Source organism: Etheostoma spectabile, unplaced genomic scaffold (genome assembly GCF_008692095.1).
Source record: "Etheostoma spectabile isolate EspeVRDwgs_2016 unplaced genomic scaffold, UIUC_Espe_1.0 scaffold363, whole genome shotgun sequence".
NCBI classification, from domain to species: Eukaryota; Metazoa; Chordata; class Actinopteri; order Perciformes; family Percidae; genus Etheostoma; species Etheostoma spectabile.
In genome coordinates this window covers 528,985-553,356 of record NW_022605593.1, presented here as the reverse complement: position 1 = coordinate 553,356, position 24,372 = coordinate 528,985, and the positions used below count along the sequence as shown (strand labels likewise).

Here is a 24,372-nt window from a genome sequence, read left to right as displayed (position 1 = left end):
GTTGTGTTTTACTCTGCCCCTTCACTTCATCGTACACGTTTCCTCCTCTTTTAGCTGAAAGGTTTAAGGACACAATCATAGTAATGACTGCGTATGGGTGGATTAAAGACTTTAAAGGCTTATTTGTGTTCTGTCAAAGTAACAACAAATCTGTCTGACTAGGATTGCTTTTTACAGATGTTGAAATTGCTCACAGTTAGCGTGTCCCGGTAAAAGAGGAAACTCTTTAAGGGGAAATACATAAAACACGTTAATATTTGGATACACATTACCCGACTGGGTTTAAGTAGCTGTGGTCTGAGTGGAATCTAACGTGGGTTACGTACTCCAAAACGTCAATACTGAACAAAAGACCATCAGCTTATTCCAACATGAGTTCAGGGATGGATAACTAAGTTAAACTTTTAAAGTAAATTGAAATGGGCCATTCCAGTGGATTGGTGGTTAGAGGATTCAGTATGTAAAGTAAAATTCAATGCAGAGAACAGAATCAACTTAACAGTTTAAAGATTGGTGTATGATTTCTTGGTTTGTTTATAAGAAATACGTTGTATTAAATTGAGAAATAAATCTAGAAATATATCCTTCAGATAGTAAACAAACAGAGGTATACCCTAATTACACACCATCCCCACCATACAGTAGAGATATCAACATGCATTGATCACATGACAAAGATACAGCATCTCATTATTACTGTTAGCATGATCTGTTTTAAGATATGTATTTTGAGATATTGATTAAAAAAAAAAACATTACAATAAAATACACTACCTTGGGTGGAGGATGTTGTGTACTTTGAATAAACCGAAGGTGTAACTCCTCCTCCGCCATGGTACAGGTCTCTGTGTGGGTTCTGCCTGACTTGCAGACAGAGAAGTACCCGCTCAGATTACTCACAGTTCATCTAATAAAGAACGGGTTGGTTCCTGTTAGGATAAGTCTGTAAGTCTGAAAGAACACCTTCTGCCTTTGGTTGAAAGGAATTTGCATATGACTGTCTGAATATGAACAACCAGTATGAATGCAAATATATTTGTGTAGTTTCTGGCCTTGCATTACATGCTGCCATAGCTGCCTGAGAAAGTCCATGCCCCTACAAGGTAATCACATCACCGGAGTTGCCATGCTTACTGAATCAGCACCCCCAAATTTTTTAACTTCATTGATGCCGCAAGACTTAAAAAGTGAACAGATGTAGATTTGCTGCTGCTGTCCTGGAACGTTCTCATGTTTTACTCCCGATCGTACAAAGATTGCAAAGTATTCTATTTTTTTGGATGAATTCTCTGAACCGATGTCCATAATCGTAATGGGCTGTTTTGTTTCCATGGCAAACTACACATCAGAGCGAAGAGACATGACATGTGGGTTACCTCAAGGTTCATTTCTGGGACCTCTCTTATTCAACCTATATATGCCCCCCAGTAAGCTTAATAACACAAAAACACAATCACTTACCATATCAAAACCATATTCTGTATAGCAAGTGACTTTGTCACCATAGACTTACTGTGTATATGCATTGACTGGATGTACCAAAACTTGTGCAAAAGAGAAAATAGGCACTTCTTAATTCCTCTTTTTAAGCCTAAAAACTAAATCAGGAATCATTAAGTGATTATTGATCTAATATCTTAAACTCTTAAATCAAATCTATAAAAAAAAATCCCTATTACCATCTTAAAAACAGTGTAAGAACTTGAGAATGTATGTCCAAATAGGAACTAGAAAAACAGAATTAACTTTGTAGGCCTTCCCTAAAAAATGCAATAGATACTGACACCACAATAACCAAATAAGCACACACACAGTGACGCTAGAGTGACTTTGACACTAGATTGATGCAACGTCTGTGTGGAAACACTTGTTGGACTGTGCGAGCACAGTGTTCATTCTTTCAACCAGCTTCTTTAAAAGGTCGGCGTGGCAATGTGTGCACCTATTCAAAAACCTGTTGATATCTATGTCTTTTGATCATGTTTAAAGTAGCTGTGTCTCTCCTTCTTATCGGGTCTGCAGCCTTGCAAACGGTTGGCTGGTTGGATTGTTTACAGCAACAGAGCTGACCATAAGCCGTAAACAACAAAAGAGTCCGTAAACTGGGGTAAAACCCTGACTGAGACGCATAGTCAGAATGCGTTGTATACGTGTTCAAAGAATGCTTTTAAAACTTAAATAATACCGGAATATCACAAGTCTTAATCTGAAAATGATATATTCTCGTCTCGTCTAAGTCTCGTCTAAAGACACATTTTTGTTCATTGGCTTTTAACTCCATGTGAGTTTTGTGGTCCTCTGATGTCTCTTATTGTTTTACTGTATTTTAGTATTTAGTCATTTTATCTATTTTTTTTAATTTTTTAAACCCAATGCTCTTATTTTTTTTTAACAATATTTTACATTAATGGTTTTGTATGTTTGAGTTTTCTGTGCAGCACTTTGGTAACTTTGTGTTTGTAAAATGTGCTATAGAAATAAAGTGGATTGGATTGGACATTCGGTAAAAGGTCTAATTCTGAATATCCATATACTATATTCTAAAACCTAAATAATACCGGAATATCACACGTCTTAATCTGAAAATTATATATTCGGAAAAAGTGTTGTGGTTCTGCTGCCTTTTGTGTTTTGTGTCTCCCTTTTCCCTGTGTGTCTGTCTGTGTTGTCCGTCATCCATGGAGGGGGCGGGCCTAAAGAGGAACTAGGTCAGGAGGCGTGGCCACTCATCCCAGCTCTGTCACTGCACAGCTGAGTCACATCATCATCCTCACCCATCACCTCTGCATTTAAACCCGGGCTGACCACCTCTTCAGCGGCAGTTTGTTACTTACACCTCCGTGGTCACTAGGCCCGTTACTTTGTTAAACTTCTGTCTTGTTCTATGCTGAGTACTAAACCTGTTTCTCACACAGATATCGTGTCCCGTCTCGACTCCTGTGCTGATACACCAGATTCTTCCCGCTTGGACCACTACCTACTCCGTCAACCACCTCCCGTGCCAAGACTGTTTGTTTCCGCGTGCTGTCTACCTTTGTTATTAAAAACTATTGCACTTTAATTGGCTACTGTGGTTGTTCTGTGTCCTGGGTCCAAAATCAAACCTTAACAAAAAGGCCTAATTCTGAATATCCTGTTTAATTTAAATTTAATTTCTGCGGTTTATGTATCCCCAGTGGGGAAATTACAATTTACACTGTGTTTGTAATCACTGCAGACAGGCCCGCAACACACACACACACACACACTCATAAATGGAGAGATACCAGATACCAGCTGCAAATCTACACTCCATACTTTGGTCCATATGCAGACTTGAACCAGTTAGCTGCCCCTCAGACAGCTAGCTAGACTATCTGTCCAATCGGAGTTTTCTGTTGCACGACTAAAACAACCTTTGAATGTACGCACGTTCCACCAAAACAAGTTCTTTCCCGAAGGTAATTTACAGAGGCATCGTGGTTCCGTCAGGCGCTTAGCACCGCCCAAGACGACTGTAATTGGTTTAAAGAAATGCCAATAAACGTGTTTTTCTCCTATCCTGCAAAGCTGTGTGAGCCAGACCCTCCTTTGCAGTGCTGTGGAGGAAGGTGTTGCAATGCGAGACTGGATGCAGTTGGACTTGAAATACTGTATGTTGAGCAGACTGGAGGAACGTGTGCGATTGAAGATGGATTTTATGATCAATATTGTAAAATCAGTTGCTGACCATCATGCCAAGCATAAGAAGCAAAAATCAACAATGTACTTCTAAACAGAAAGAAGCTCGTAAAAGTTTCCACCTGCAGAAAACTTTTTTTTTTATATCTGCAAAAACCTCCCGTGTTTGATTGGCCCTTGATACACACCTAAAGAACTAAAAAAAAATGTATTTTAGTTCTGCTTTGAAGTTGTGACAAAGCATTTAATGATAATACCTTTTCTTTGTAGCGCACATTTCTGTGTTGGAGTGCTTTCAGCAAGTGCTGCAGAGTAAAACACGTTAAAAACAGAATAAAAACTGGAGCAACACAAATACAAAATGTATTAGAATGCTTGCTTAAAAAGAAAGGTTTTAAGGCCCTTCTTGAAAGAATTGGTGGTTTACGGAGCCTGTAGTTGTTTGGTTAGCAGCTAATGCAGAGTCATTGTGATGAAACATCACTGTTTGTCTGAAACATCTTCTCACGCTGCAGCAGTTCATCTTTCACCAGCAGTTTTTCACTCAGACTTTTAATCACAATCAAATACCTTTCTGCTCAGACTGAAGACCAAATACACAAACTAAAATCTGACTTCGTAAAATACACTCTTTGTGTTTTCTTAAGTCGATATATAAGCAGCTTTTCCCCACGATATACTCTGAAAAATACATTAAATCTTATCATTCCAAATGTGTTCAACAGAATGCTAAAGATGGGAAATGAAAAGAATATTCATTTATAAAACATGTGGTGTTGTCAAGCATTTAGAAGCATCTTACATTGCAAAGGACATAAAAAAACACACACACACACACACACACACACACACACACACACACACACACGGAACAAAACATGAGGCTGTCTGGTGCGCTGTGGTGTTATTCATTTGACTTCTGCTTTGTGGTTGTGCCCTTTTGTATTCAGTTTTATTTTTGGGGTTTTTATCTGTCTCTCACACATGTTCAATGACGTTGCATCCTACGGAGTCCCTAAGGTGACAAAAACTCTAAAGTTTACTTCATGCGCTCACGTAAAACCTTCATATGCAAAAGTGAAAGTTTCATGTGAGAACGTGAACGTTTTGTCTGAGCACATGAAAATAAACCTTAGATTTACTTTCATGTGCGTCGCTTCGAAACCCATTTTGCGCGGTGCCAGTGCCACAGTCAGCAGCAAAGAACTCCGGTTAGAAAGGATGGCAGCTAAATATGAGTTTATAGATGCCAAAAGGCTTCAATTTGTCATAATAGTGGGACATTCTTAACATGGTATGGATGATTACCACGTTTCTCTCATATTGCTCCTATCATAACCACTGAAAGCAGAAACATGTCAGATAACATCCATCAGAATTGGACTTTGGGTTAGACTTGACAGTTTTCAGTGGTTATAAGGACCAAAATGAGGGAGAAATTTGTCGATCATTTATTGTTGTTAAGGTACACTAAACCACGTTAAGCTTTTTCACGTCAGGACTTTTAAACCCCATGAGAACATTTGGGACTCAATCCACTGCTGCTGAAAATGTGAAGCAGAAACGTCAGATAACGTCCATAATAATTGGACTTTGGGTTAGATTTTCTACAGTTTTCAGTGGTTATGAGGAACAATGTGAGAGAGAAATCTGGTAATAAGTGATAATTGTTTAGTTTCAAAAACCACGTTAAGCTTTTTCACATTAAGCGTTTTAGAATGTCCCATTTAGTTCTTATATACTGAATCAAAAACACTCTTTCCTTATGTTTGATCCATTCTCCTTGCATTTGGTGCACATGCACCTATATCCGTGAGTTGGCCAGATCTTTGCAACTGTGCATAAATGAAAGTAATTGCCCGGTCCAAATAGCTGAATGCACCTTGCACCGGAATTATTACAAGACTTTAAAATCTGTTTTGTCGTATCAAAACATAATGGTGACAACTTGCCAGAAAAGCATTAATGCCCTTATAATGAAGACCTGGATTAAAATGTAGTGCGTCTGACTCCTCTCTAGTCATGCTCCAGCTGTCACTGTCTCCATTACGGCCCAGCTAGGCTTCATCAATATACGGCATCAATATAAACCTTCATGTCCGCACTTGAAGGTTTCACGTCAGCACATGAAACTAAAATTTAGATTTTTTTTTTGCGCATGTCCCCTTAGGGCCTCCTTCCTGAATTACAGTATGTTGTTTGTTCTGACTTGGGGATTTAGCCAGATGTAAAAAAAATTAAAAAAAATAAGCGTTTTTGTTCAATTTATTCAAATATGAATTTACTTCTAGACAGATATGTGGGAAAAAAAAACACTTGACATATGATCATTCTTTGCATCAAAAGCTTTAGAAAAGCACTTTGGGAAAATTTTGTTGAGAACGAGTGATGCAGTGCCCCCATTTTGGCCAGTTAGTAGCAACAGAATATGTTCCATGATACACAGGAAACTGAGCAGTCTGTCTGTCCCTGTCATCTATCTGCTGATATACAAATTATAAGCATCACATCTCTAATAAAGCAGAACAACATTCAGGTATCAATGATAACAGAGCCCCTTCAGTCTATTAGCATACCTACAGTATATAATCAAATATCTAAATGCATTCAAATGTAAGTGCCTGTTTTTATTCTGAAACACACACAGCTTTGAAAAGGAACTCATTGTAAATATTTGTTCTTTTTCTATAAAAAAAATAAACCTGTGCATTTTTAGTTCTTAAAACGAAACATTTAAACTGTGAAGTAAAGGTCTTCATAGTTTGATATTTATAAGCCAGTTGATATCATCATGCAGAGTCTGACTGCTGTGTTTAAACAGATAAAGCCTTCATTATGCAGATCCATTGTTTTCTATCACCACAGCTCACTGGTATCCATTTATAGTTCTGGACAGACATTACACACTGACCGTCAGTAGCAGGAGGAGGCTGTGGTGTCCAGTAGCTGAGGGAAGAACATGATGTTTAGATCAAGGCTGATAGATTTTAGGATTCAGAGTGTTTAGGAATGTGTCTCTTACCTTTCATTCAGATTACTTCCATCAATCCACTTCCATCTCCCTCCTTCAGCTCTCAGACCAAACCAGTATCCATCAGTTCCTGAACTACCCCGACTGTATTCATTGAGTGCAACCTGACAAGAGAGAAACAGTTATCAGATATTTAAACACTATAACTAAATAAACAATGTCAGATTCACAGACTTTACAGATTTAGACCTACAGAAAATACATTTCAACTTAATAACTCATCAAAATTCCCAGTTTTCTCATTACCTTTTCTGCTTGACTTTGTACAACAACCAAATCTGAACGCTTTCCTCTGCAGTCTTGTCGAGCTTCTTCCCAGGTTTTCCGATTAGGAGGAGCAGCGTTATTATACGCATAGCAGTTAGAGTCGGTGTGTTGTAACCAGCCTTTCTGACAAGCTTTACACTGTCTCCCTAAAACAACAGAGACCAACCAATAAAACATTACAGCATTATGATATTATTATTATTGGATCTAATTAATAGGATCTGAACATACCGTTAGTTGTTTTGGGGCAGTAGGCGTCAATGCTCCACTGAGCTCGACTGACGTTGAGTTTATTCCCGTTTGTCTCCAGGTCTTGTATTTGTTTTGTTAAGTTGTTCCTCTGGGTCTCCAGCTGCTGGTTTTGGGTCTCCAGCTGCTGGTTTTGTGTCTCCAGCTGCTGGTTTTGTGTCTCCAGCTGCTGGTTTTGTGTCCCCAGCTGCTGGTTTTGTGTCTCCAGCTGCTGGTTTCGGGTCTCCAGCTGCTGGTTTCGTGTTGTCAGGTTCTGGACGTCTGCAGTCAGGTCTGTGATCTTGCTTTCTAAGACATTATAGTTTTGTGTCAGGTTGTCCAACTGGACTGTCAGATTGTTGTTGTCCCTCATCGTCTTTTCATTGTCTAAGCGGAGTTTGTTGATGAGGTTTGTCAGGTTGCGATTGGCAGCCATCAGCCCACTTTCATCACTCTGACGACTTAATCTAGCATCTGCAAAATAAAAATAAGCTTCTTAAATCATAGTGATAAAGCAATTTTGGTTTTACATTTTGCCACCTTCAAAAGCCATTTCCTGTCTGTCTCACTTTAGGTTTTCTAGCAATTTGAAGACGTTAAAGATCTGCCATTGCATAAAGAACACTGCAGTTTCAAATCAATACTACTGTTGCACCAAATGTGGACAGACAGACAGACAATGGGATTTGTTTGAAAAATAAAATACAGAATATCACTTGACTGATCCTTTCATTTCTTTACGCATGTCTATATCATTGTGGCTTCTAATAAACTAATCCAATTGTGATTCCTTCATTAACCTTCTCTGTGCATCCCAATGCACCTCTCCAATGCTGAATGTGGAATACATTGTTGAAAATAAAAGTTGCATCAACAACAACCCTGTCTTTTGAATTATTTACTTCTACATTGATCATTGTACCCAGATAATAACTAAAAAAAGATTTAGAAAACAGTTAACCCTCGTGTTGTCTTCCAGTCCAAATTGAAAATCAACACTTTTGTTGAGGCTTTTTCTATCAATGTTAACATTTTCTTACGTTTTTTTGTCCAATTTTTCAACACTTTTGACGCTATTTTGATGTTTTGACAATATTTGTCACTTTTTGACGTGTTCAACACTGCGTAACACTAACTTATTACTTTAGTTTTACAGTTATTTTTGGATTTTATGTTCAATAAACCAAATTTATAGAAAATTAATTATTTTGAGTTACAAAGCAGACATTAGGATTATTAGACTAAATTAAGGAAAGTATGTTGATGGATAATCACAGACTGGAATAGTCAACTTTTACTCAATCTATTTAAAAACACTTCATATTTTTTTCAAATGCTATAAAATTTAATAGACCCAAATTAATAAAGTAGGATTTGTACTTGCCAAAGAGCGTTGTGTGGAATCAATCATGTTATTTTGGGTAGTTAAAAAGAACATTGATATAGGAAAACGGGCCAGTTTGATCCGAGGACAACATGAGGACAACATGAGGGTTAAGGGGCTGACATTTATAGGATATAAAACAAACTGCTAATAGTTAGCTTCTAACTGTGGCAAATGCATTACAAAAGACTTACAGATGAGGAACTAATACTATTACTCTTTAAGGTTTGTGTCATGTGTGAGTTCATGCATGGACTGCTTGTTGTGTATTCTTACAGTAGACCACGCCTGCTATGATGACCGACAGCAGAATGACACAAAGAATCCCCAAACAACAGGCCAGACGCTGATACTGGAGACATCTGTTTGCTTTCTTGTCTAGCAAGAATTCTGCAGAGACTAAACAACATACATACAAATGAATATGACGGCTTCAGCAGTCTGAGTTAACCAAATCGAGACAGTATATTTCAAAGTTAGTCTTTTTAGTAGAAAATCCTATTCCTTTGCCAGGCAACACTGAGGAAACGGAGAGATGTTGTTGGTAGGCAGTATGTAAAGGACAGGGAAGATACCCTGTTGATTTGACTAACTCAGACTGCTAAAGCCTGGTATCAGCTTCAGATAAATTTCATCACCCATATCTTGCATTGCAAGCAAATTAGGAATGGATCTCCTAATAGCCTATATTTAGAGGAGGAACAGGAGGTTTCAAGATTAGGATGACATCTGACAACCTACAGTTCTGCTCATGAGTATAGAAACCCATGTCTAATAATAAGAGGAATTAAAAAATAATAATCTTTGGAAATTTTTCTTATTGTCTTAAGTAAAAATCCAACCTTTAAGGACACCAATTTTCATTGTGAATGAATAATGTATTGTAAATAAATAAATGTTCTTTAAAATACAGGGGGCATAGTATACACCCCCCTATGTTATATTCCCATAGAGGCAGGTAGGTTTTTATTATTAAAGGCCAGTTATTTCATGGATCAGGATACTATCCATCCTGATAAAGTTCCCTTGGTCTTTGGAATTAAAATACCCCCCCCCAACATCATTACATACCCTTCACCATACCTAGAGATTGACATGGTGTTATTTCAGTTAGACTAATAGCCGGTTTGATTTGCATTGAGAGATGACTTTATGGAAAGTTGACCATACCTAGAGATTGGCATGGTCTGCGGCGGTTTCCACACACAAGTTGCGTCAGTCAAATGTCAAAACCACCCGAGAATAGTAACACCAAGTAAACCTCCAAAGTCCAAAGTCACAAACTAGCAATCCTCCACCTGCGTGTGCATTGTTGGTAATATTGCATTTCATTAGAAGATTATATACACCGTACCACAGGAACACTTTGTATTTGGTTCTGAAGTTAATATTCAGCCAATCATTGGTGCAAATGACTTTCTCAACCAAAAGCAGAAGTTGGATTTTTCAGAATTAAATACTTAAAGGAGAATTCTGGTCAATTCCAACACGTAGCTCTGTTGTCTGTAAATGTGGAGTTCTGTCAGTAGAAAGAGAAATGAAACCAATCGATGCTGCCTACACCGTGTTATCCTCCTGCTAGAGTTAACTCCCAATAGTCTTAAACAGGGCAAGTTTTAAACGTGTGTTTAGCCTCTAAATGTTTTCAAAATGTTATTTTAAATGACTACCATTGTGGAGTGATTCTTTTTGAGGGAACACAGTGAATCTGACAGCAATCGATATGACAGAAATGCATGAAATTTGTGCTAAATCAGCTCTGTTTAGTTCCGGTGTTGATACTGTAAGGAAAGCTTAGGGACCGTCACAACACCGAAAAGAAATAGAAACATAAACATTTTTTTTAAAGTGAGGGCTGTAGTACAACTACCAGGAGAGAAGTTATAATTGAGATACGTTTAGAGACACTACCTTGTTTAATCATTAAATTGATAGCCTACATATTATTTTTCGTCGTGGTAGTTTGTAGACGTCCCTAGGCTCTCTAACTGCCATCTCAACACAGGAACTAAACACAGCTGTACATGCATTTTTTCTCTCTAATGACATTTCTCCAAATTTCCAAACAGAGCTACTTGTTGGAAGTGAGCGGAAGTCTCATATCACCGAACAGAGGAACCAACCAGTTCTCTAATGAAGATGCACGGTGGAGTAATTTGAGCGGTACTTCTCTGTCTGCAAGTCAGGCAGAACCCAACAGAGCGACTGTAACCATGGCGGAGGAGGAGGTTAGCTACGCTTCGGTTGTATTCAAAAGCAACAAACATCCTCCTCCCCAAGGTAAGTTTAGTTTTTTTTTTCTAAATTAAATTGTAACAACATTGTATTATCTACTATTATCTTCCAAATTTCTGCCTAACAGTGTATTAGGATCTCCTATAATAGTGTTTGAGTATATATATGTTGGGTTTAACAAGCCAACTGCATTGAATGCAGTTTCTAGTTCAGCTATACTTTAAGGGAATGGTGGGTAATTAGGGTATCTGTGTATTACTGTCTAATAAGAATATATTTTAGTTTTTCTCTAATTTGATGAAACCTATGACTTATTTGAGTAGGTTATTGTTAAAAAGCTGATCAAACCAAGAAAACCCCATTAAAATTCAAGTCTAGATGAACAACATGCTGTAAATCAGTTACCCTCATGTTGTCCTCCCGTCAAATTTGACCTATTTTCATGGTTTTTCTCACAAAAATGGGCGTTCTAAATAAGCGCTGAAAATTTCAACATTAGAAATATCAAACAACTTTGGAAAAAACATCGAAAAAAGCCCCCACAACATTGAAAAAGTGATAAAAATGTTGGAAAAACCAATTATGTTTCATGATTGACGGGAAGACAACAGAAGGGTTAAGAATGACTTGCATTGAGGAAAGTTTGAAGCAATTTTTATCCTTTTATCAACTGAGCCTGCAATTAAAACTGACTGTCTTTGGTTGAAATGGCCGTTCACATTACATAACCCACGCTGGAGATTCCAGCCAGACCGCAGCTTCTTAAAAGGGTCAGGATAATGTGTCAAAATAGTTATTTGTACAGTCTTTCCCTTTAAAAGGCAGGGCTTCCTCTTTTGTCTTGGATTGGAAGTCCGACATTTACATCATCTTTGGTTTTCTTTGACACTTTTAATTCCCTGTGTGAGGAAAACCCTTTAATGACTTGCATTCTAAAAAATAAAGTTTTCTTGTGTGCACAAGATTAAAAATATCACCTGGTGAGACTCAGGGTTTCTCTATGTAAAAACTAACCTGATAAGAGTTCTCTTCATAATAAGGTCTCTGTTCTGACGTCTTTAATTTGCATCTGTAGTCTCTGGGAAGGCTGACAAAAAACACTAATGCAATTAATAATATAAGGAAATGAAAAAATCTGATCTAAGATTCTAATATACATTAAAATTATAAAGCATTACACACAATATGCCTAGATATTTAACTTGTTTCCACAAGTTATTTTGGGATTACAAGATTTAAAAAAAAATCCCCTGATGGGACTCAAAGGCATCCGTACAAAACCAATCCTCATCATTGACGGTTGCAAAGTCCTTAACCAAGTCTTTGTGTTTCCAACTTTTCAGCTAAGGAGGAAACTGTGTACGATGAAGTGAAGGCCCAAAGTGACACAAAGCAACCAACTGCTGACACAAATGGTAGGTTGTGAAAAAATGTGTACACAGCGTGTAGGTATTAAAATGGTGATATTTCAAATACTGCCACTACAACTACCGTTAACTCACCATAGCTAACTACCATTAAATGGGATCTAGTTGATGAGTTATGAGTAACTGCTCAGCCTGTGAAAACGGTTAGGACAGTATATCTGCTCTGGAGGAGTTCTGTCAATAACCCCAATCTCTTTTTGAGTTAGTTCTTTTTTTTTTTTTTTTTATCTTGGACGAGTGCTTCAGGTCCAACTAATGTTACTCTTTTACATAAAAATGACTGTTACTATCACTGATACTTCTACTACTACTTTTACTCATACTTTATTGGCATGAGATACTTTTCCATAAAATCATCTCTTTATCTGTTATTCAGTTAGCCTTATAATCTGGTTTGAGTTGATTGAGAGATGATTTTGAAAGTTCCCCATGCCAAGCTCTAGGTAGGTCAATTTCTAAAGTCATCTCTCAAGCAAATCAACCGGCATTACCTAACTGAATAAACCATGCCAATCTCTAGGTGTGGTGAAGGGTTTGTGATGTAGTTGGGGGGGATATTTTAATTCAAAGACCAAGGGACTTATCAGGATGGATAGTATCCTAATTCATGAAATAACTGGCCTTAATAATGAAATCACTGAACATCTCTATGGAATTTAACAGAGGGGGTGTATACTATGCCCCCTGTATTTTAAAAGAACATTGTATTATTAAATACATACTCATTCACAAAGAAAATTGGTGTCCTTAAGGTTGGATTTTACTTAAGCAATAAGAAACATTTCAAAAGATATTGTTTTGTTGTAATTCCTTATTATTAGACATGGGTTTTCTATACTCGAGCAGACTGTGGTTCCAATTTTCAGACGAGTCAGATGTCATCCTAATCTTGAAACCCCGTTCTCCTCTAAATATAGGCTATTAGGGATCCATTCCTAATTTGCTGAAAGCAAGATATGGGTGATGAAATTTATGAAGCTGATACCGGCTTTGCAGTCTGAGTAGTCAAAATAATCAGGGTATCTTCCCTGCTTACATACGGCATACCAAACATCTCTCTGTTTCCTCTGTTTGCCTTGCAAAGGAATAGGATTTCTACTAAAAAAGACTAACTTTGAATATACCGTCCCGATTTGGTATCCAGACTTGCTGAAGCCGTATATTCATTGTATGTATGTTGTTAGTCTCTGCGGATCTTGCTAGACAGAAAGCAAAGATGCTCCAGTATCAGCGGCCTGTGTTTGGGGTTCTTTGGTCATTCTGCTGCCATCATAGCAGGCGTGGTCTACTGTAAGAATACACACAAAGTCCATGCATGAATCACACTGACACAAACCTTAAAGTAATGTATTAGTTCTCTCTGTAAGTCTTTGTAATGCATTTGCCACAGTTAGAAGCTACTATTGAGTTGTTTTTATTACTATAAGTGCCCCTTAACCCTATGTTGTCCTCATGTGCTCGGATCAAACTGGCCCGTTTTTCTATATAATGTTCTTTTAACTACCCAAAAATAACATGATTGATTCCCACAACGCTCTTTGGCAAGTACACAATCTCTACTTTATTAATTTGGGTCTTATTAAATTTTATAGCATTTGAAAAAAAAACAAATGTGAAGTGTTTTTGAATAGTATTGAGTAAAAGTGACATATTCCAGTCTGGATTATCCATCAACATACTTTCCTATAATTTTAGTCTCAATAATCCTAATGTTTGCTTTTGTAACTCAAAATAATTATTTTCTATAAATGAGGTTTTAGTGAACATAAAATCCCAAAAATAACTGTAAACTAAAGTCAATAAGTTAGTGTTACCGCAGTGTTGAACACGTCAAAAGTGACAATATTGTCAAAACATCAAATAGCGTCAAAAGTGTGAAAAATTGGACAAAAAAACGTAGAAAATGTAACATTGATAGAAAAGCCTCAACAAAAGTGTTGATTTTCATTTGGAATGGAAGACAACACGAGGGTTAACTGTTTCTAAATCTTTTTTAGTTATTATCTGGTACAATGATCAATGTAGAAGTAAATAATTCAAAGACAGGGTGTTGTTGATGCAACTTTTTTTTCACAATGTATCCACATTCCAGCATTGGAGAGGTGCATTGGGATGCACAGAGAAGGTTAATGAAGGAATCACAATGGATTAGTTTATTGAGCCCAATGATATAGACATGCGTAAAGAAATGAAAGGATCAGTCAAGTGATATTCTGTATTTATTTTTCAAACAACATCCATTGTCTGTCTGTCTGTCCACATTTGGTGCAACAGTAGTAGTGTTTGAAACTGCAGTGTTTCTTTATGCAATGGCAGATCTTTAACGTCTTCAAATTGCTAGAAAACCTAAAGTGAGACAGACAGGAAATGGCTTTTGAAGGTGGCAAAATGTAAAACCAAAATTGCTTTATCACTATGATTTAAGAAGCTTATTTTATTTTGCAGATGCTAGATTAAGTCGTCAGAGTGATGAAAGTGGGCTGAGGCTGCCAATCGCAAACCTGACAAACCCATCAACAAACTCCGCTTAGACAATGAAAAGACGATGAGGGACAACAACAATCGACAGTCCAGTTGGACAACCTGACACAAAACTATAATGTCTTAGAAAGCAAGATCACAGATGACTGCAGACGTTCCAGAAAACTGACAACACGAAACAAGCAGCGGAGACCCGAACCCAGCAGATGGAGACACAAAACCAGCAGCTGGAACCAAAAAACAGCAGCTGGAGACACAAAACCAGCAGCGGAGACAAAACACAGCGACTGACACAAAACCAGCAGCTGGAGACACAAAACCACAGTAGCAACCGCATGGACACCCAAAACCAGCAGCTGGAGACCCAAAAACCAGCAGCGGAGACCAGGAACAACTAACAAACAATAACAAGACCTGGAGAAACAAACGGAATAACAAATCAACGTCAGTCGAGTCCGTGGAGCATTGACGCTACTGCCCACAAACAACTAACGGTATGTTCAGATCCTATTAATTAGATCCAATAATAATAATATCATAATGCTGTAATGTTTTATTGGTTGGTCTCTGTTGTTTTTAGGAGCAGTGAAGCTTGTCAGAAAGTGGTTACAACACACCGACTCAACTGCTATGGTATAATAACGCTGCTCCTCCTAATCGGAAAACCTGGGAAGAAGCTCGACAAGACTGCAGAGGAAAGCGTTCAGATTTGGTTTGTACAAAGTCAAGCAGAAAAGGTAATGAGAAAACTGGAATTTGTGATGTTATTAAGTTGAATGTATTTTCTGTAGTCTAAATCTGTAGTCTGTGAATCTGACATTGTTTTAGTTAGTGTTTAATATACTGATAACTGTTTTCCTCTTGTCAGGTGTGCACTCAATGAATACAGTCGGGGTAGTTCAGGAACTGAGGATACTGGTTTGGTCTGAGAGCTGAAGAGGGAGATGGAAGTGGATTGATGGAAGTATCTGAATGAAAGGTAAGAGACACATTCCTAAACACACTCTGAATCCTAAAATCTATCGCCTTGATCTAAACATCATGTTCTTCCCTAGCTACTGGACACAGCCGCCTCCGCTGACTGACGGTCAGTGTGTAATGTCTGTCCAGAAACTATAATGGATACGTGAGCTGTGGTGATAGAAAACAATGGATCTGCATAAGAAGGCTTTATCTGTTTAAACACAGCAGTCAGACTCTGATGATGATATCAACTGGCTTATAAATATCAAAATATGAAGACATTTACTTCACAGTTTAAATGTTTCGTTTTAGAACTAAAATCACAGGTTTATTTTTTTATAGAAAAAGAACAAATATTTACAAGGTTCCTTTAAGCTGTGGTGTGTCAGAATAAAAACAGGCACTTACATTTGAAGCATTTAGATATTTGATTATATACTGTAGGTTGCTAATAGACTGAAGGGGCTCTGTTATCAGATACCTGAATGTGTTCTGCATTATTAGAGATGTGATGACTTAATATTTGTATATCAGAGATAGATGACAGGGACAGACAGACTGCTCAGTTTCCGTGTATCATGGAACATATTCTGTTGCTACTAACTGGCCAAAATGGGGCACTGCATCACTCGTTCTCAACAAAAATTTTCCCAAAGTGCTTTTCTAAAGCTTTTGATGCAAAGAATGGATCATATGTCAAGTGTTTTTTTTCCATATCGTCTAGAAGTAATTCATATTTGATAAAATTGAACAAAAAACGCTTATTTTTTTTATTTTTTTTACATCTGGCTAAATCCCCAAGTCAGAACAAACAACATACTGTAATTCAGGAAGGAGGCCCTAAGGGGACATGCAAAAAAAAAATCTAAATTTTAGTTTCATGGCTGACGTGAAACCTTCAAGTGCGGACATGAAGGTTATATTGATGCCGTATATTGATGAAGCCTAGCTGGGCCGTAATGGAGACAGTGACAGCTGAGCATGACTAGAGAGGAGTCAGACGCACTACATTTTAATCCAGGTCTTCATTAAGGGCAATTAATGCTTTTCTGGCAAGTTGTCACCATTATGTTTTGATACGACAAAACGATTTTAAGTCTTGTAATAATTCCGGTGCAAGGTGCTTCAGCTATTTGGACGGGCAATTACTTTCATTTATGCACAGTTGCAAAGATCTGGCCAACTCACGGATATAGGTGCATGGGCACCAAATGCAGGAGAATGGATCAACATAAGGACAAGAGTGTTTTGATTCGTATATAAGAACTAAATGGGACATTCTAAACGCTAATGGAAAAAGTTAAAGTGGTTTTTGAAACTAACACAATTATACTTATTACCAGATTCTCTCTCACATTGTTCCTCATAACCACTGAAAACTGTAGAAAATCTAACCAAAGTCCCTATTATGGACGTTATCTGACGTTTCTGCTTCACATTTTCAGCAGCAGTGGATTGAGTCCCAAATGTTCTCATGGGGTTTAAAGTCCTGACGTGAAAAAAAGCTTAACGTGGTTTAGTGTACCTTAACAACAATAAATGATGACAAATTTCTCCCTCATTTTGGTCCTTATAACTGAAAACTGTCAAGTCTAACCAAAGTCCAATTCTGATGGATGTCTGACATGTTTGCTTTCAGTGGTTATGATAGGAGCAAATGGAGAAACGTGGTAATCATCCATACCATGTTAAGATGTCCCACTATATGACAAATTGAAGCCTTTTGGCATCTATAAACTCATATTTAGCTGCCATCCTTTCTCAACCGAGTTTTTGCTGCTGACTGTGCACTGGCACCGCGCAAAATGGGTTTCGAAGCGACGCACATGAAAGTAAATCTAAGGTTTATTTTCATGTGCTCAGACAAAACGTTCACGTGCTCACATGAAACTTTCACTTTTGCATATGAAGTTTTACGTGAGCGCATGAAGAAATTTAGAGTTTTTGTCACCTTAGGGATCCGTAGGATGCAACTGTCATTGACATTGTGTGAGAGACAGATAAAACCCAAAAATAAACTGATACAAAAGGGCACAACCACAAAGCAGAGTCAATGAATACACACACAGCGCACCAAGGCCCATGTTTTGTTCCGTGTGTGTGTGTGTTGTGTGTGTGTGTGTGTGGTGTGTGTGTGTGTTTTTGTTATGTCCTTTGCAATGTAAGAATGCTTCTAAATGCTTGACAACACCCATGTTTTATAAATGAATATTCTTTCATTTCCTCTTAGCATATGTTGAACACATTTGGAAGATTAATATTTAATGTTTTTTAGAGTGAACGTGGGAAAAGCTGCTTATATATCGACTTAAAGAAACACAAAGAGTGTATTTTTACGAAGTCAATTTGTAGTTTGTGTATTTGGTCTTCAGTCTGAGCAGAAAGGTATTTGATGTGATTAAAAGTCTGATGACAAACTGCTGGTGAAAGATGAACTGCTGCGCGTGTAGGAAGTGTTTCAGACAACAGTGATGTTTCATCAATGACTCTGCATTAGTGCTAAACCAACAACTACAGGCTCCGTAAACCACCAATCTTTCAAGAAGGGCCTTAAACCTTTCTTTTTAGCAGCATTCTAATACATTTTGTTTGTGTTTGCTCCAGTTTTTATTCTGTTTTTACGTGTTTTACTCTGAGCACTCTGAAAGCACTCCAACACAGATGTGCGCTACAAAGAAAAGTATTATCATTAAATGCTTTGTCACAACTTCAAAGCAGAACTAAATACATTTTTTTAGTTCTTTAGGTAGTTATCAAGGGCCATCAACAGGGAGGTTTTTGCAGATATAAAAAAAAGTTTTTCTGCAGGTGGAAACTTTTACGAGCTTCTTTCTGTTTAGAAGTACATTGTTGATTTTTGCTTACTTAGAACTTGGCATGATGGTCAGCACTGATTTTACAATATTGATCATAAATCCATCTTCAATCGCACACGTTCCTCCGTCTGCTCAAACACGTATTTCAAGTCCAACTGCATCCAGTTCTCGCTTGCAACCAACTTCCGCACAGCACTGCAAAGGGGGTCTGGCTCACAGCTTTGCAGATAGGAGGAAAAACACGTTTATTGGCATTTCTTTAACCAATTACAGTCGTCTTGGGCCGGGTGCTAAGCGCCTGACGGAACCACGATTGCCTCTGTAAATACCTGGAAAGAACTGTTTTTGGTGGAACGTGCGTACATTCAAGGTTGTTTTAGGTCGTGAACAGAAAACTCCGATTGGACAGATAGCTACTAGCTGTCTGAGGGGCAGCTAACTGGTTCAAGTCTGCAATGGACCAAGTATGGAGTGTAGATTTGCACTGGTCTGTATTGGTATCTCTCCATTTATGGTGTGGTGTATGTGGTGTGTGTGTGTGTGTGTGTGTGTGTGCGGCCTGTCTGCAGTGATTACAAAACACAGTGTAAATTGTAATTTCCCACTGGGGATAATAAACCGCAGAAATTAATAAAATTAACAGATATTCAGAATTAGGCCTTTTTGTTAAGGTTTATTTTGGACCCAGACACAGAATGTCAGGTTCATACACTTTAACTTACTAATAATGACGGCAAGCAGAAGATAAACGAGACTCAGACGGCAAATGAGCAGTAATTGACAGTTGCAAAAGGGAAGCTACCACGAGAGCAGCCTTTCGCAGCGCAGCTCTATGGAAAACTTCAACAATTTCTCTGCAGCTCTGCCCTTTATTCAAAACACACACACAGAAGATTCACAGGTGTTGACTTAAGACGGGGTCTAATGCCTACGCCAGAGACCCTGGCTGGCATGTATCGCGACTCAGAGCTAAGGCTCTGTTATCTTCTGGATATGAACAGCGGGACATTTACTGCCTTTGTTTAGGCCGCAGTAACGAAGACACAGACACGGCTTGAAAGAAAAACTGGTATTGTTAAAGTTGCTTATAAGTTAAATGAAAGTCATAATATTTTAAAACACTACTGCAAAGAAATATAAACACCACGAAGACTTATACACAATGAATTTCTCTGTCATTTCCCTCTGGTTGTACATTAACAGAATCCATCAGAATTATCTCCCAGTTTATGGTTTTCAATAATCACTCATCACAATTGTACTCACAGAAAAAGGCTGTACTCTCATAACCGGAGACGCGGGAAACCTTCTTTGAAAGGAAAATTCCTCCTCGACCCTCCCTTAGGATCCGGCCCGCCATTTTGGCCAAGACAATCAAAAATTGTTATCAGGGGTTTCATACATCACCATTTGCATGAGCCACAGTCATCTGGTACTCAGGAATCGTGGCATAGAGTTGTGATATGAACATGATAGTTGTCATCTTGAGACATACACGTGTATCAGAGTATGAACAACAACACAACAACAGGGCATTACAACATAGCACTTGAAAATTATTACCATACTGTTACAAGGGGAGAAAACCTGTTAAAGCAATAATCCATACCAGTCCTGAAGTTCAACCAGAGAGGAAATCTCCTTTATTCCATTATTCTCCCAGCGCATCATCTAAGAGCAGTAAATGAGGAGGCTTGATGAATGATTCCTGCATCTTTATTCATCTCATGGAAAATTAACAAGTGCCGCCCGTAGTACCAATAATCGCACACACACCCCACCCGCCTGGTGACCGTCCCTGGTCCAGCACTAGCCTACCTTTGTAGGGCATCCATCGTATGAAGTTCGGATCTCTCGCGTATTTTTGACAGGGCTTTTGTTGGAATTCATGAAACAGGTCTACTCGGTAAACGTATTGTTTTTCCTTTCAGCTCAACTTTACCCACCCCTACCCACCGGGAAAAAAAAAGCGCCATGCCACGACCTTTGGGCCTCGTGACCACAGTTACTGGTCATCGGGGACTCCGATCCCCATTACCTATAGTGGTGGACCAGCACCTTGCTTTTGGGCTCGTGGACCCGAGTGTGTGGTGCAGTTACCCTGTCCGTGTGCTCCTCGCCCCGGTTCTCACTAGAGCGCCAAGACCCTCCCCCCCTTTTGGTCCTCCGATCACATCTAGGAGCCCCATCGCCAATTTCAGCCTAGTGTCCGTCCCCCATTGGCATCAGGAGCCTAACAAATGAGGTGTCCCCCAAGTTGTTGTTACCCAGGCGTTGCCTGGGTTGTGTTCCGGTGGCCGGGGTTTTTTTTTTTTTAGGCAGTGGTGTACCCGGGAGGGTGGACACCAGCACAATGCACCTCGGGAGCCCTCTCCCCTTGGCCCGGTTTCATCCGTGCGTTTTTATGTTTAAACAGATTTCAAGCGGGTATCTAGCATCTGGGGGTATATGGACAGGGCCAGTACAGAGGACTAATCTGATGTCTCGTTGAGCGGTGTTTACTCCCCCATTTGCAGGTCCGTCCAATTGGGAGGGGCTACGGGGGGGGGGCAGGTGCCCAGAGCAGGGGCAAAGCAGCAGGTAAGGGGGGAGGAAGGCGGTAGATGGGGTGTATGAGCTGGTGGCGGGAAAGAGAGGGCTGGCGGGGACGGGGTTGGGTGGGCGGGGAACTACGGGAGGGGTGGGGGCGGATAGGGGCAGCGGGGGGGCCAAAATGAACCCAGGGGGGGGGGGCCGAGGCTGAACGGACTTAGCATGAGAGAGACCAGAGGTGGCATAAGCAAAAGAGAAGGGTAGAAGGCACGGCGGAGCGGCCTAGAACGGGGAGGAGAGATATGAGAGAGGGGATCGGGGGCAGTCCCTTTGGGTGGCCTCCGGGCGCCATGGGAAGCGGAACACGCAGAGGGCCGTAGGATACAGAACAACCCCATGCGCCCTTGGAAGCACACAGAGGGGTGAGTAGACCGGTGAACAGTCAAAGAGGGGGGCGGCAGGGACAAAGGTTTTGATAACCGTCTCTTTCGACGTAGCCTCCACCCGTGTTGATTCAGGGTTGTGGGAAGGAAGGTATCTTGGGACAGGGACTTTGGTGTACGCCCCGGGGATCGTTGAAGCAAATCTTTACGGCTGTGGGGGTGGTGATGAGCACGGGGTGACGGCCTCCCTCCAGGTGGGATCGACTAGCATGCACGCGTTATCACGGTATTGAAGCAGTGGTGTCAATGGTTGGAAGGCTGCGCACGCGGGGGAGAAAGAGGGGGGAGAGATGAGGAAGTAGTACAGAACTTTGAATCATTGCCTTCTCTAAACATGGTGGCACATCCAATCTGCTAAGAGGGCCCCTGGGTCATCACTTTTCTCTGCCCAGGGGACCCCCTTCACACAAAACGGTATAAAATAATGACTCCCCTACTGTACCATTTCAAAGGAGTAAGCCCTGGAGAGTTGCGTATTACATGTACAAACCTAACAGGAGACATTCGCAATGGCTTCCTGTATGCCGCCCTGGTTTTCTAGCTCTTTTTGTGCCGATAGTCCTCTCGACCAACCCGGGCAACTTTGGGGGTGGTATGAACCAATGTCGTCTTAGTCTATGCTAGGTGTTGTCCTAGCAATGTTAACTGTCCATGTGACAAAATGTGGGCCCATTCTTCACTCCAAATGATTATTGGGATGCCATACTGTGGTATTACGTTTTTAGCGAGAGTGTTTTGGCTACAGGGATGGCAACTGCTTTTCGTGAGGGTGATTCTATACCCCAGTTAGAGAAGGCAATATACCAGGGACCTAAACCATACTTGTAAGTTACCACTGCGTTTAGCTCTATGAAAGCCATGTGAGGATGCGACCTCACGGAGTGGACCTTGTGGGCATTTCCTATCTATTGGTCTGACATTTCACTGAGGATTATGTCTGCTTGCAAAAGATAATGCACCCCTCTACAAAAAATTTTAAGTAAGAAGTTAATACTTGGAAGTGGTTGAAACACTTCTTGCTACCATGGAATCATTCCCAGTTGTTGAGACATGTCATCGCCTTGGCTCCAACCTAGCTCACCATATGGATACAAATTGTTAGGGAAGCAGGGCTTGTTATCTGTCAGATAATATGGCCATCAACACAAATTGCCCCGTTTCTCCCGAAAGCCAAACATCTTCTCGGTCTTGGGGGAGTGTCTTGCATGTTTTTGTACTTCTTGTAGGGACGGATTCTGTGGTTCCTCTGAAACGTTTAAGTAGTTGGCCATCTCTACGCTGCTCTCTTAGCTTCCTCATCTGCTGTTTGTAGTACCCTAAGATGACTGGATCTGTTTGCTTAGTATGTGCTGGACATTTACAAATAGCTAGTTTGTGATTGGTAATTGGATAGCCGAATGTAGCTTCCTAGCCAAGTCTTGCATGCTTGTTTGTCCTGTAGACGTTATATCCTGCTACTCCACTGTAGCTGCAAAACAATGTATGGGAAAAACAGGCATATGGGCTTCGTGTAGCGCGTTCACTGATTGGTCCTTGCCCATTTTACAGGCTTCTGTGCGGGCACCAATATCTCTGTGCTGGGACGGAGTTTATTTCGAGGGCACGGCCCTGAGCACGCGTGTCTCTTGCGTCACCACTGCATATCCCACTGGGTTTCCTCTCGTGACGATTTATTTTCCTTTCGAGGCCGGGGCTCCATCACAAAAAACATGAATGCTGTCGGGAATCGGACGTCATCTGTTAAGTCTTTTCTGGTTTGCAGTTTCATTTTGTTCGGTATAACACATGAACTGGGGGCTCCATCATCTCCTGTGGGGACCAGATGGCGGGTTTAGTGTGTTACATCTCTTTGTAGCTCTAAATGCGGTTGGGAGAGCAAAGTGGGTCATGAGTGACAAATGTTCTCGTGGAGACAAAATGTATTAGGGTTCAGGTTATCAGATGTACACATGCATGCGGGACAAGCACAGTGGTTGGATGGCAACAACACTAATCTGGAAGAGATTGCCTGCGTGAGGGGGAAGCTGCACACAATATTGCCTCTCACACAGGGGAAGTGCAATGCACGGGTCCAGGCCTTTAGAATAGAATCGCCACTGGATGGAAATTTGTACCCGTGATTTGTGATAGCACTGAAAAGGAATGAAACTAGTTTTGCAGTCCAAATGTTGGACAAAAGGACTTGGGTTAGTATGGAACCTAAACACTCTGAATTTGGCGATGTGGTTTTTTAAGAACATGGAATGCGTCCGTCTCCTTACGGAGTACCATGTTCGCTGAAGGTAATCTTCAGGGCTAGGTTTGTAGCGGGTACCATCATGTACAGAAGAGGCGTGTGTTTGGGGCCATATGGGGTCAGACAGAACGGAAGGAGTTACAGAGTCCAAGAAAGCCATCATTTGTCTCCTTTTGTGCGGGGCTTTGGGGCTTTGAATATGTACAGCAGTTTCTGTCCGTGTTAAGGGTTTCCTGTTTGGGAGAAGATTTGTGGCCTAGGACAAATCACTTCTTCCGACGGAATTGGAGTTGGGTTGAGGATTTGTTCCAAATGGCAAGACAAGTGTTGTTGAATATGCTTACGGCAGCCTTTTCGTTGGCTCCTTTGGTCTGGAGGCAATCAGGATATCATCTCATAGACAGGACTTGTGTGTCTCACTGTACTTGGCGCCTGAATGCTGTCTTATACTCCTAGATTTTTTTTGCGAAGATGGTGGGATGCATGTGAACCCCTGTGGCGTATAGTGTCAGTGTACCTTTTTTCCCTCAAAGGTGGAAACCGAACCAGTGCCCGTGAGTTCTTGTGTAGTGGTGGAGAAGAAGGCGTTGCTCAGGTCACTACAGTGAACCATTTGTGTAATGCTTCAAATTGTTCAGTAAGGTGTGGGGATCTGGCACACAGCGGGTC

At 40.1% G+C, this 24,372-nt stretch overlaps 2 protein-coding genes across 2 annotated transcripts in view; one reads left to right on the top strand and one right to left on the bottom strand.

Moving 5' to 3' along the window:
* The window catches only part of LOC116686421 (C-type lectin domain family 10 member A), a 108,746-nt gene extending 101,090 nt beyond the window's left edge, over window positions 1-7,656 (bottom strand). The window contains exon 1 of the mRNA XM_032511427.1: window positions 7,190-7,656. Within this exon, the coding sequence (XP_032367318.1) occupies window positions 7,190-7,622 (433 nt within the window). The 5' untranslated portion in view covers window positions 7,623-7,656. The remainder of the gene's footprint in view (window positions 1-7,189) is intronic.
* Window positions 7,657-11,787: 4,131 nt separating this feature from the next.
* The window catches only part of nes (nestin), a 36,165-nt gene continuing 23,580 nt past the window's right edge, over window positions 11,788-24,372 (top strand). The window contains exon 1 of the mRNA XM_032511425.1: window positions 11,788-11,797. The gene's annotated coding sequence lies outside the window, so the exon portion shown is untranslated. The remainder of the gene's footprint in view (window positions 11,798-24,372) is intronic.